General features: G+C 45.7%; 2 protein-coding genes and 1 non-coding gene across 3 annotated transcripts in view; all 3 read right to left on the reverse strand.

Moving 5' to 3' along the window:
* ARL14EPL (ADP ribosylation factor like GTPase 14 effector protein like) overlaps positions 1-7,606 on the reverse strand; it is a 43,561-nt gene extending 35,955 nt beyond the window's left edge. Inside the window, exon 1 of the mRNA XM_029942557.1 lies at positions 7,475-7,606. The gene's annotated coding sequence lies outside the window, so the exon portion shown is untranslated. The remainder of the gene's footprint in view (positions 1-7,474) is intronic.
* Positions 7,607-7,683: 77 nt separating this feature from the next.
* Positions 7,684-13,015, reverse strand: part of LVRN (laeverin) — a 68,726-nt gene continuing 63,394 nt past the window's right edge. Inside the window, exon 23 of the mRNA XM_029941138.1 lies at positions 7,684-7,827. Coding sequence (XP_029796998.1) covers positions 7,687-7,827 — 141 coding nt within the window. The 3' untranslated portion in view covers positions 7,684-7,686. The remainder of the gene's footprint in view (positions 7,828-13,015) is intronic.
* On the reverse strand, positions 9,813-10,003 carry LOC115295132. Its single transcript, XR_003910353.1, has one exon. It is a non-coding gene; the product is annotated as a U2 spliceosomal RNA (small nuclear RNA).

Consider the following 13,015-nt stretch of genomic DNA (forward strand, 5'->3'; position numbering starts at 1 on the left):
CACCTGATGAGTGGACCAAGAAGATGTGGTATACATACACAATGGAGTACTACATGGCAATGAGAAAGAATGAAATATGGCCATTTGTAGGAAATTGGATGGACCTTGAGGGTGTCATGCTAAGCGAAATAAGTCAGGCAGAGAAGGACAGAAACCATACGTTTGCACTCATAGGTCTAACAGGAAAACAGGAGAAACCTAATGGAGGACCAGGGGGAGGGGAAGAGGGAAAGAGAGTTGGGGAGAGAGAGGGACACAAAACTTGAGAGACTATTGAATACTGAAAACGAACTGAGGGTTGTAGGGGAAGGGGGGGAAAGAGGTGGTGGTGATGGAGGAGGGCACTTGTGGGGAAGAGCACTGGGTGTTGTATGGAAACCAATTTGACAATAAACTATTTTTAAAAAATAAACAAATAAATGCATTTACCTAAAATTTCATTTCAATACAAGTCCAAATCTAACTTTCTTATACAAATCATTCTTAGGAAGATTTCTTTTGTTTTGAAAGGCTACATCTGCATGAGGTATTGCCTATTTTTCCAAGAGCTGCTTAATTGAGGCGCACCTAGGTGGCTCAGTCAATTAAGCATCCAACTCTTGGTTTCAGCTGGCTATTTGTGAGTTCAAGCCCCACCTGGGGCTCTGTGCTGACAGCTCAGCCTGGAGCCTGCTGTGGATTCTGTGTCTCCCTCTCTCTCTGCCCCTCCCCCACTTGCCCTCTGTCTGTCTCTCAAAAATGAATAAACATTTTTTAAAATTTAAAAAAAATAAATTCTTTTAAGAGAATGGATCCCATGACCCTGGGACCATGACCTGAGCCAAAATCAAGAGTGAAATGCTCACAGTCAGAGCCACCCAGGTACCCCATGGGGGCTATTCTACATCATGGGGCGATCACTGCACTGAGGGTAGAAAAAGAAGAAACTCAAGTAAACACTATGCTTAGTACCCCTTTACTTCCCCAATCTAGATCTATGATATTCTCCCAGCGTCCAGGACATGGCAAGTCATCAAAATAGAACATCTTCAACAGCTTGGCATCATTTGTCACAGAAAGTAAACAGAGAGGTCACCTTTGCCTTATCCCTGTTGCTATTTCTTTTCCATGGCAATTAAAAAAACATCAACATGCAGTTCAGTCTGGATCAGGCAAGTGTTCACTTACTAGTGATGCATACACCCCTGCATATATTGGGTTCCCTATACACACACAGACAAATAGCATTTTTCCAGAAAATAAAGTTTTAGCAAGCCAGGTAGTTATAATATACTTTTAAGGATACAGTTCAGATAGGAAACCTACTAAAAAAAAAAGCTTGCAATTTATTATTTTTCATGTCCTGATTCAACAATATTAATTTTTAACATAGCATAGAAGTCTCTCGTTTTCATTCTGTGCCTCCTCAGGCCATTTGGAATTTTGAAGTCGTGTTTCGGCACCCAAGTCAGACTTTTTATTCATCTAGTTAGATTTTCTCCAATGAAAAAGTAACAGAGGAAGCTGGTGTGTGCACCTTCAGAGAGTTTTTATTAAATCAAGATAGTAACACTTAAGCATCCATAGCTCTATAATATACCATTTCTCACTAGTTGTGTGAAATGGTGAGGATGAATCTAGGTATTACTGTAGCATAGATTAAAGGAAAATGTATATACACATTTATATATACATTTATGTACACATACATTTATATGTACATATACTTAAATATATCCATGTATATAAAGAGCCTCTTCCAAATGACTAAGTTCATTTGTAAGTTTAACAACCTCAGAAGCATAAATGCTACACACTTACATACAAGTTTCAAAGAAGCTTTGTTTGAAAACAATATTTAAATTTCTATAGCTTTGTTAATTTTGAATAACAATTTTTTAATGTTTTTATTTTTGAGAGAGGGTGAGAGACAGCGCATGAGCGAGGAAGGCACCGAGAGAGAGGGAGACACAGAATCGGAAGTAAGCTCCAGGCTCTGACCTGTCAGCACAGAGCCCAATGCAGGGCTCAAACTCATGAACTGTGAGTTCATGACCTGAGCCAAAGTTGGAAGCTTAACCAACTGAACCACCCAGGCACTCCATGAATAACAATTTTCAGAGAGAGAGAGAGAGAGAGAGAGAGAGAGAGAGAGAGAGAGAGAGAGAGAGAGAGAGGGAGAATCCAAGCAGGCTCCATGCTTATCACGGAGCCCGACACAGGGCTTGACCCCAAGACCCTGGGATCATAACCTGAGCTGAAACCAAGAGTCAGACACCTCACCAACTGAGTCATGCTGGTGCCCAATAACTTTCTTGTTTATTTTAAGTTTTTAGTTCCTCTAGAACTAAAGTTTCCTCTAGGAAAATAATGGCTGAAACAAGACATTCAGTTTCTTGGGACAACTTCTGTTTTCACTTTGTGATAGCTGATATGTTTAATAATTAAGCTTTAGGACTGTGAGTGGCTGTTACCAAGTCTGAAAGAAAAGATGGTTCGAAAGAAAAATAGATTACAGTTTTATTAAAAAATAACTTTTATTTATTTTTAAATTTATTTAATCACACCTGCATAGAAAAATTGGAATTATGATACAAAAATATTTTTTTCCTGAATCATTAAGAGTAAGTTGTCACTGGACGCCCCACTCAACCCCGTGGTGTGTACTTCCTACAACCAAGGATATTTTCTCCCTAACTACAACACACCTGACAGAAGAGAGAAAATCAACATTGGTACATTTCTAGTATCTAATCCTCAGACTCCATTCAAATATTTCCAGTTGTCGCCAGTATAGCAAAAGGATCCAGTTCAGAAGCACTTACGCTTTGTTGTTATGTATCTAATTTCCCTCAGTCTAAGATGGTCTTCTATCCTCTTTCCTTTACTTCTGTGACCTTGAGGCTTTTGAAGGCTGTTTGGTGACATGTACCTTAATTTGGGTTTGTCCGATGTTTCCTCATGCTTAAGATTCATGTCATGCAGATTTGTGAACGATACAACAAAAGTGTCATCTCACCTTATTAAACAGAGTAAATATTTTTTAATTAATTCCAGCGGGACAGTGTTCACATTGATGGAGTGAGGAGATATCTGCCAGGTGGTAATTGTAAATTACTCACTTTCCCTTTGTAATATATTCGTGTTTTATGGTAAGTTGCTTTGAAATTATGTATATATCCTTTTCCTCACCAACATTTCAATTATTCATTATTTAGACAGAGAAGTATGGATTCATAAGTCCCTGTTTTGTTACTTGCTGTCTTTATTATGATGCTCAAATTTTCCCAGGCTGGACTGAGAGAGGGGTGCTTCAAGCTGGCCCGAGTACCCTTTGATAGGTCCCCATCATTCTCCAAGCACTTCCCTGTCTTTCCGTACAAAAAGACGCTCCACCTCTAATTGTCCCTTTCCTGTGAAAGCCCTGAAACCAGCCATTTCTCTGTGGAGCCCTGGTTTATATGGTGGACCATGGTGTTAAGAAGCCAAAATCTGGGCGCAGGCTGTGTGCACTGTTGGTAGGATGTGGCCACTCCCAGGCCCTCTCCGTTGAGAAGACAGGGTGGATGTCGACATGTGTATATCTATCCGTATCCATATACGTATTTGTACGTATACACCTGTCCATATACAGAAGGAGCAACATGTGTCTACACACATTTACATGTCTATGCAGGACTCTATCCGTATACTGAAAACGGTGAGGACTGTTCACATCCGTATCTCCAACTCCAATCCAACGACAAGAGGCCCCTTTTAGTTCTCCCTTTTTGAATATTTGCTACATTCTTCTCCAACAGTGAGAAATCCGGGTCCTATTATCATTTATGTATCTTAGTATTTGATCCACTCACCTGTGGTAAACAAGCTCCCATCACTGCCCTCCCCCCACCCCACGTGATGCCCTCCTCACCATCTTCAGGCTCCCATCCCTCATGCTGAGTCACTGCCCTGGCTCTGAAAGTCCCTTTCGCCCCACTAGGACTTGGACTCCCCATTGTCCCCCTGTTCGGGCTATGACTGCCACACTAGGTGGACCCCTGCTAGATGTCGCCTTACCCTGTTTGGCTCTGACTCCTCACGTCGTAGGCCCTCTCCTTGCACCGAGCCCTTGTCCTACTCACCTTCTTGGGCTCTGCCCTCCTGTACCAAACCGCTCCCTGCTGTGTAGAATCCCCCATCACCCACCCAAACTCCTCCACCCACTCCAGGTCATGGATCTGCCCCCTGACTTCCCCTCATGTAGAGGCCTGCCTTGTTCTGCCTCACCTTAGGGACCAACCTGTTTATGAAGGAGGAGTAGACAAAAAGTCAATGTAACTCCTACATATGTGTGTTGTAAGGAGTATCTTTGCTAAATGCTGTTGGATTCCAGAGAAGAGAGGGCTGGAAGTAATATCCACATGGTCTCGAATGCTGACCCCTATTGCTCCATGTGAGGGAGGCTGTTATGTTTACTGTGAGCCCCACTTAAGGATTTGCTTTGGCCCTATTAGTCCTGCTAGAGTTTGGATGGAAAAAAGATAGCATTTTTGGAGCAAACAGAAAAGCCAACCGAGAAGGCTCCCCCTCTTAAAGCTCATCTCAGGGCGCCTGGGTGGTTCAAACAATTGAGCGTCCAACTTCAGGTCAGGTCATGACCTTGCAGTTCGTGAGTTCGAGCCCCGCGTCGGGCTCTGTGCTGACAGCTAGCTCAGAGCCTGGAGCCTGCTTCGGATTCTGTGTCTCCCTCTCTCTCTGCCCCTCCGCTGCGTACCCTCTGTCTCTCTCAAAAATAAATAAATATTTTTAAAAACTAAAAAAAATAAAGCTCATCTCGTTTCTCTCCTTCGGTCATTCCTCAGAAGAAGCCACTGCACTGCTTGACCCCAAAGCTCTAAGTTATGGACGATCTCCAGCCCTCAAGACCAAGGCATTTGGTTTGTCACTTTGAGTCAGTGATGGGAAGTCACTGAGGGGGTCTGAGCAGAAAAGCACCAGAAATTAGAAGGAAAGCTTTTCATTTCTAATTACCAAATGGAAAAAAGTCACAGCCACGTTGTATATCTTGTGAGCTTTTTTTTTTAAGGATGAACAGTACAAAGCAAACTGGATAAACTGGATGGGTCGGAGAAACAGTTTCATAGTTGGGGCACTACCAGGTAGGCTGGTTGATTGGCAAATAGAGTATTTATGCTCTTTACACAAATCTGCATCTGTATCGCTCCCTGACTTCTTGCTATCACAGTAGTCAATCAATAATTACTTCACTTTATAACTAGAACAACTATGATATAATAAAATGCAATGCCTATCTGGAATAACTGCCTTCATCCAGGTAAGACAAAATGTACACTACTCAAAATTCATTTTCATATTTAGCAGAAGGACTATTCACCAAATATGTAGGCATCTGATAAGCTCCTTATAATTTTTTTTAATGTTTGTTTATTTTTGAGAGAGAGAGACAGAGACAGAGAGTGAGGAAGGAAGGGGCAGAGAGAGAAGGAGACACAGAATGTGAAACAGGCTCCAGTCCCTGAGCTGTCAGCACAGAGCCTGATGTGGGGCTCGAACCTATGAACTGTGAGATCACGACCTGAGCCAAAGTTGAACGCTTAACTTACTGAGCCACCCAGGCTCAGTAAGCTCTTTCAGTGCTTTTTAACTACTACAGAAGCTAAGATGTAACTGGATTTTGATTTTCAACAGATGGCTGGAGAGTGGCGCTTGGGCACTCCTCTGGTGAGATCAGCAGTGCTCAGTGGTGTCACCCCCCACCCCCTGCCCCTCGACCAGTGTCACAGCCTCCCAGGGCAGTTCAACTTGAGAGCACAGCAGGGTAGCAAGACCAAGGTAGGGAGGAGAAGGCAGGCAGAGGTTGCTGGAAAGGGAGAAGGGAGCCCAAGAGGGATAAGGAGGGAGAGGAGGAAGAGAAATGCAGGAGGGGAGAAATGGGTAACATGGTTATTGAATTGGAGACTATCATCGGAGGAAATACAGAATGGTCTAGAAAACACCAGAAGATATCGCACACATAATGACTTGGATGCATGGGGACATTCTATTGCTTACATTTAAAATTTGTCTTTTAATGTTTTCGTGTTTGTTTTTGAGGGAGACAGAGCATGAGTGGAGGAGGGGCAGAGAGAGAGGGAGACACAGAATCGGAAGCAGGCTCCAGGCTCCGAGCTGTCAGCACAGAGCCCGATGTGGGGCTCGAACCCATGAACCGTGGGATCATGACCTGAGCCGAAGTAGGACCTTTTAACTGCTTCAGACTGACGCAGATGCCCTCATTTTAAATCTGCAAATTTAGAGAAGAAAACTCTCTGTCTGACCTATGACCCGTGGTCAAGTCTGAGGGGGTGGTGCTTTGGTCGGTTTTCATGGCCACATCTGCTCACTCAGGGAGCCTCCTTGGGTGAAGCAAATACAAAAGCAAACTTTGGTTCTGCGTTTTCATTTGCGACTGCATCAGCTGACAGCAAGAGAGAAAACCCTTAGGCCACATGGTCTTGAGTTGATGCCTTTTTAAAGGCATTTACCTGACAGACTCCTTCATCTTCACATCACTCTGAGGTGGTCGGAGATCTGGAGCTCTACCCCCATTGTACAAAACCAGAATCAGCGTGAAAACACAGAATCAAATCACAGACACACACAGTCTAGAGCGGGGTGCTTCGCCTTAGCTGTCCCAAACTGGTTTTGTGTAATGAAACGAAGCTGATTCCATACACTGAGCGCCTTTCAAGTTCTCCAAACCACCAGTAGGTTGCATTTGGCCAGATGAAACCACATTTCAAACTCAGTCCCCTGAGGGCAAAGTTGTAAAAAAACGATGCTCTGCTTAGCCTTCTAGCTCTGCTTCTCTGTATCTGCCCCTTCCCTCGCTACTGAAGGTCTGCCCGACGGCTCCTGTCTGCTGACATCATCATTTTTGCACATAAACTCTGGCCGCTAAGTGTCTGGCCCATAGGGGGGTCCACAGCCTCCAGCTACAGGTCATCCCGGCCTCCAGGACAGCCACCCCAAGGGCGCTTCGTGGATCCCTCGATCCGGGCTCTTTTCGTGACACGAGAAAGGCCCAGAAGCCTGTGAACTGTAAACACAAGGCCACAGGCCCTGTGGGGAGAGCGCAATGGGCACAAGACACGGCGCTTGCCTTTACGGCACTTAACACGGCTCAGAAAATGACCAATTCCTTCCCCTTAAAACGTGCTCTCCTTGGCTTTTCTAGGTGTGAGGGGCTACGATTTCTTTCTCTTCCTTTACATAAAACTGCTGTGTTATTTGCTCATTACGCGTTTATATCCTGAACCCCCACGCACCCCCGAGTGTTGCAAATCTCTGTTTCCCTCAGAAAAGAACGTGCCCATTTGGCCAACGATTTCACATCCCGCCGACTTCCACAAGAGAACAAAAATGACTTTCTAAGGTGAACTTGTTTTCCCGAGGCGGTTACAGTCAAGTCTGTGGTTTTCTAGCCCAGCACGAAGTGAAGGGAAAATCTCACCCGAGACGCAGCAGCCCTGGCAAACCCTCCGCCGTCGCGGAGCCCGAGGGCCGGACGGGCGCTATGGGAGGACGGGAAGGACTCCGAGGAGCAGACGTGACGGACACACGATCGACAGCACAGGAGGGCTTCCGGACCCACGAGGCACTGAAGGACAAAACATTCCACAGAACACAAGATGGCGGGCGGCCGGCGCCGGAAGTGCCCGCCCGTTACGTGTTTTTCCGGAGCCACGCGGTCATCCTGGCTTTGCGCTCTTTGTTTTCCAGATTTTTGTTCTTGATGGTCTGTAATTTGGCGTGGAGTGTGAGCCTCTGGTGCTCTTCCAGCATGTTCCCGAAAAACTGCTGCAGCTTGAAGGACAAAGGGAAGGTCGGTCAGTGCAAACGCAGGTCTCCTTTGGCCAGAAGGAGGCCAAGTGCATGTTCAGGGCAACACGGTTTTGCAAATAGCTGACGTCGGCCGAGTCGGGTGGGAAGGTGTGCTCCTAGATCGCGTGTTCCTGGGGAGCCTGGCACCCAGAAAACGTGGAGACCACCACCTACCCTGACGAATCGGATGCAGGTTCCGTCTATGGAATGGGGACTTCAACTGCTTTTGTGTTCACTGCTCTCTTCCCCGAGGGCACACAGTAGGTGCCCCATACTGACTTACTGAATGCATGTCGGTTATTATACAAGATTTGTGGGCGGAGGCACAGTAAGATCGTCTCTGATCTCAAAAGAAACTTTGTAACTCCCAGAGCTCAGAACTGGCACCTAACATCTGTGCCTTTACAAGTGTTATCCTTTATTTAAGAATATTGAGATGGGCGGGGGTGGGTGCTGCCTGGGTGGCTCAGTCTGTTAAGCCTCCCGACTTCAGCTCAGGTCACGATCTCGCGGTTCATGAATTAGAGCCGGATGTGGGGCTCTGTGCTGGCCTCTCAGAACCTGGAGCCTGCGTCTTATTCTGTGTCTCCCTCTCTCTGCCCCTCCCCTGCTTGTGCTCTGTGTCTGTCTGTCTCTCTCTCTCTCAAAAATGAAAACATATTTTTTAAATGTTTAAATTATTTAAAAAAAATTTTGAAATGGGGTGTCTGGTGGTTCAGTGGGTTGAGTGTCCAACTTGGGCTCAGATCAATGTCTCGCAGTTCATGAGTTCAGCCCCACATCAGGCTCGTTCCTGTCAGCGTGGAGCCCACATCGGATCCTCTGTTCCCCTATCTCTGTCCTTCCCCTGCTTGCAGTACCTCTCAAAAACAAACATTAAAAGAACGAATACTGGGGCGCCTGGGTGGCTCTGGCGGTTAAGCCTCCGACTTCGGCTCAGGTCAGATCTCACAGTCGTGGGTTCGAGCCCCGTGTCGGGCTCTGTGCTGACAGCTAGCTCAGAGCCTGGAGCCTGCTTCCAGTTCTGTGTCTCCTTCTCTTTCTGCCCCTCCCCCTCTCATGCTCTGTCTCTCTGTATCAAAAATAAATAAAACATTTTTAAAAAAATTAAAAAAAATGAATACTGAGACAGTAGCTTTGTCCACTGGCCAGATTCCATCGGTGGGTCAGCTGGAGAATATATTTATGGAAACATCTACCTCAACATCAGCCAGACATATTATTCTGAATTAATAAGTTACATTCCAAAAGTCTATTTGTATCACCAGATTAGAATTTAGAACAGATGAGATGAGTGCATAACCATCCCAGCTCACAAAATGTCACTTAAACCTTAATGTACTTGGAATTGAGTAGACATAGGGCCACCAAGACTAATTACAATGTCAAAGAAAAGTGAGTTGGGAGGAAAAAGCAGGTTGAGGAACCAGGAAAAGACCTTCCGCCTTCTCCTACACCTGCCTGCTGTGGGATTGGGGCACCTGAGTCGCTCAGTCAATTAAGCGCCAGACTTTGGCTCAGGTCATGGTCTCGTGGTTTGTGAGTTCAAGCCCCGTGTCAGGCTCTGTGCTGACAAGCTCAGAGCCAGGTGCCTGCTTTGGATTCTGTGTCTCCCTCTCTCTGCCCCGCCTCTGCTTGTGCTCTGTCTCTCCCTCAAAAATAAATAAACATTAAAAATAAAGGAAGATACTAGCACAAACACACCCTCACTGCGGAGTGTTCCTTCCAGCATTTCTGAGTGTGCCCTTCACTCTCTTGTCCAGGGAATCCTGTAAATCATGTCCCTGCGGTTCAGACTCGGGCAGGCCAAAACCCAAACAGAGATCATTCCTTCAGGAACTAGCGGTTCTTCCTCTTTCTTAATAACAACTACACTGCTCACTGCTTCTCTCTCTCTCTCTTCTGGCTCATGATCAAACTTGAAGCCTTTATGACTTACGTGTGTACTAGTCTATTTGCTGGGGCAGGAAAGGTGATTTTCCTTTCTTCTTCTTTTTTTAACCAGCTCGATGCATGGAGGGAACAAGCAAGCTCCTATTCTATTTCCCTGCTCCCCAAATCCATTTACTATATTGTCCTCAGATAGAGGATGTATGGGCTATAAAACCAATAAGAACAGATACCACGTTTGATCTTAGCCGAAAGGCCTAGAAGCAATTGAGTTTCCTTTCTTATTTACACAGGCCCCTTCTGTTCTTAGGAATATAGTTCCAAGCCATGGTGTTTAATTTGTACACATGCATTAAAAAACATTAATGACATCTATTGAAATGAAATTGATGGACAGTTGTATTCACTAAAGCGTACACGTGAGTTGTGATGCTTGCATATAGCCGTGAAATACATAGGCACGTTCAAGATACAGCACATGTCCACTACCCACAGGTTCCTTCAGACACTTTACAGTCCAGCTCTCCCTCTGTCCCAGCAGCCACCGATCTGACTTTTATCCCTGGACATTATATTTGCATTTCTTGGAGTGTCTGTGTGTTTTAATTTTTAATGTTTATTTATTTTTGAGAGAGACAGAGACAGAGCACAGCGAGAGGAGGGGCAGAGAGAGAGGGAAACACAGAATCTGTAGCAGGCTCCAGGCTCTGACGTCAGCACAGAGCCCGACGCAAGGCTCGAACTCACGAACTGTGAGATCGTGACCTGAGCTGAGGTCAGACACTCAACCAACTGAGCCACCCAGGTGGCCCCAGTATGTGTGTGTGATTTAAACTCACACTAGCATCTTGAGATTGAACCAGGCTGTTACACAAACCTATTCTTTTTTTTTAATTGCAGGGTATATTCCCTGGTGTGGATATATTACATTTTCTTTATCAATTCACCTGTGGATGGATGTTTGGATGGTTTCTGGTTTTTGGCTAACAGGAATCAAGCTGCTATGAATATTCATGTACAAGTCTTTGTGTGGATGTAGGCTTTAATGTCTCTTGAGTAAAAAACCTAAAAGTGGATTGTTAGGTCATTCTGTGTCTAAATGACATTTTAAAATACTGCCTTGGGGGGCGCCTGGGTGGCTCAATCGGTTAAGCCTCCGGCTTTGGCTCAGGTCAGATCTCACGTTCCTGGGTTCGAGCCCCGCGTCAGGCTCTGTGCTGAAAGCTAGCTCAGAGCCTGGAGCCTGCTTCCAGTTCTGTGTCTCCTACTCTCTCTGCCCCTCCCCCTCTCATGCTCTGTCTCTCTCTGTATTAAAAATAAATAAAATATTAAAAAAATATATTTAAAATACTGCCTTGGGGTGCCTGGGTAGCTCAGTTGGTTGGGCGTCTGACTTTAGCTCAGGTCATGATCTCACGGGTTCGTGGGTTTGAGCCCTGCATGGGGCTCTGTGCTGACAGCTCAGAGCCTGGAGCTTGCCTCGGATTCTGTGTCTCTCTCTGCCCTTCCCCCGCTTGTGCTCTCTCTCACTCTCAAAAATAAATAAGGAAAAAGTGTTTTAATAAAATAAAATTCTGCCTATTTTCCAGGGTAGTTGTACGTGTTATATTCTCACCAGCAGAAAAAGAGAGTTCTGGTTGCTTCACCTCTCTGTCAGTGTTTGGTATTGTAAATCTTTCTAATTTCACCTACGTTACTGGGTGTGTGGAGGTTGCATTTGTATATTACCCTTGTTTTACTGTGTGTGTGTGTGTTAATAGATATTCGCTTTGGCCCCTTAGTTTCCTTTCTGGTTATAGGATCTCCTTTTCTTTCCAGAACTATTCTCTCCCATCCCAGGGCCTGTGGTTGGAGTGGGGCTGGCTCCAAAGGTGGGCACATGACCCAGGCGAGGCCATTGGAGTATTTCATTCCCCACCCGCAACGGACACAGTGATTGGTGCCTGGGACTCACACAGGACCAACCAGGGTCATTGCTGAAACTTGACATGGGGTGGGCAAGGACCTCTTCTCCTGCAGCGCTAGTGCTCAGGCTGACGTAAGCCTGGCGTGGAGAAAGCTTGCCTAAGAAGAGAATCACCGGTGGGGCGCCCGGGTGGCTCAGTCGGTTGAGCCTCCGACTTCGGCTCAGGTCAGATCTCACGTTCGTGGGTTCGAGCCCCGCGTCGGGCTCTGTGGTGACAGCTAGCTCAGAGCCTGGAGCCTGCTTCCGGTTCTGTGTCTCCCTCTCTCTCTGCCCCTTCCCCTCTCAGGCTCTGTCTCTCTCTGTATCAAAAATAAATAAAACATTAAAAAAAAAATTTAAAACAAGACAAAAAAAAAAAAAAAAAAAGAAGAGAATCACCGGAGAAAGCAGAGCCTAGACATGGCAAGCTCCATGGTTAGTTTCTAGAATACAGATAGGACTAAAATGCGGTCTGTGTCCTCAGGGAGCTCATTAGAGCCTCGGGGAGGAGACATATTTACACCCCAACTACAGTATAATGTAGTTAGCTCCAGGGTACAGATGCTCCTGGGATGGACTGAGGAACGTGGAGAAGGAGAAGGTATAAATCAGTTCATTAAAAATTCCTGGAACAGGCGGTTGTAGCAGAGTCTTAAAGGGTAACTAGGATTATGCAGCTGAGGCTGGGCATGGTGAAGCCACGCAGATGAGAAGGTAGAGTGTTTCCAAAATCTGGAAAATGTGAAACAACATGCAAATGTAAGAAAGCATGTATGTGGTAGAGTCCAACCAGAGGAAAAATATTTGGGAGTGTCTATCTCTCTCATTCTCCGATGCTCGGGGGTGAGGTGGGCAAAAATGAAGCTGGAGAGGCAGATGGGGACCAGGTTATAAAGGGTGCTAACGAAAAGATGGTAAAGTCTCTTCTAAAAGCTGCAATGAGCTACTGAAACTTTGACCGCAGTCAAGGTCTGGCTGGAGCGTGAGGCTGGGATGCAGGGAGACCAGCCGGGTTCACGGGGCCCTGGCCAGAGCCCCCTGCTGTAAGTTAGGTGAGGGAGGATGGAGTCCTGTCCTCTGTGAACAAGAATAGTCTCTATTTCAGGAGCAAGAGAGAATTAAAATCATTTCCTGCACACAGTGAAAATAACACCAGTAGAACCAGGGACTATAAGAATTCAAAAAAACCTGTTGTTTTTAATGTATTTTCAATGTTTATTCTTTCAAAAGAGACAGAGTGTGAGCGGGGGAGGGGGGGGCAGAGAGAGAAGGGGAGACACAGAATCGGAAGCAGGCTCCAGGTTTTGAGCTGTCAGCACAGAGCTTAAACTTGTA

Source organism: Suricata suricatta, chromosome 6, assembly GCF_006229205.1.
Source record: "Suricata suricatta isolate VVHF042 chromosome 6, meerkat_22Aug2017_6uvM2_HiC, whole genome shotgun sequence".
Lineage (NCBI taxonomy): Eukaryota > Metazoa > Chordata > Mammalia > Carnivora > Herpestidae > Suricata > Suricata suricatta.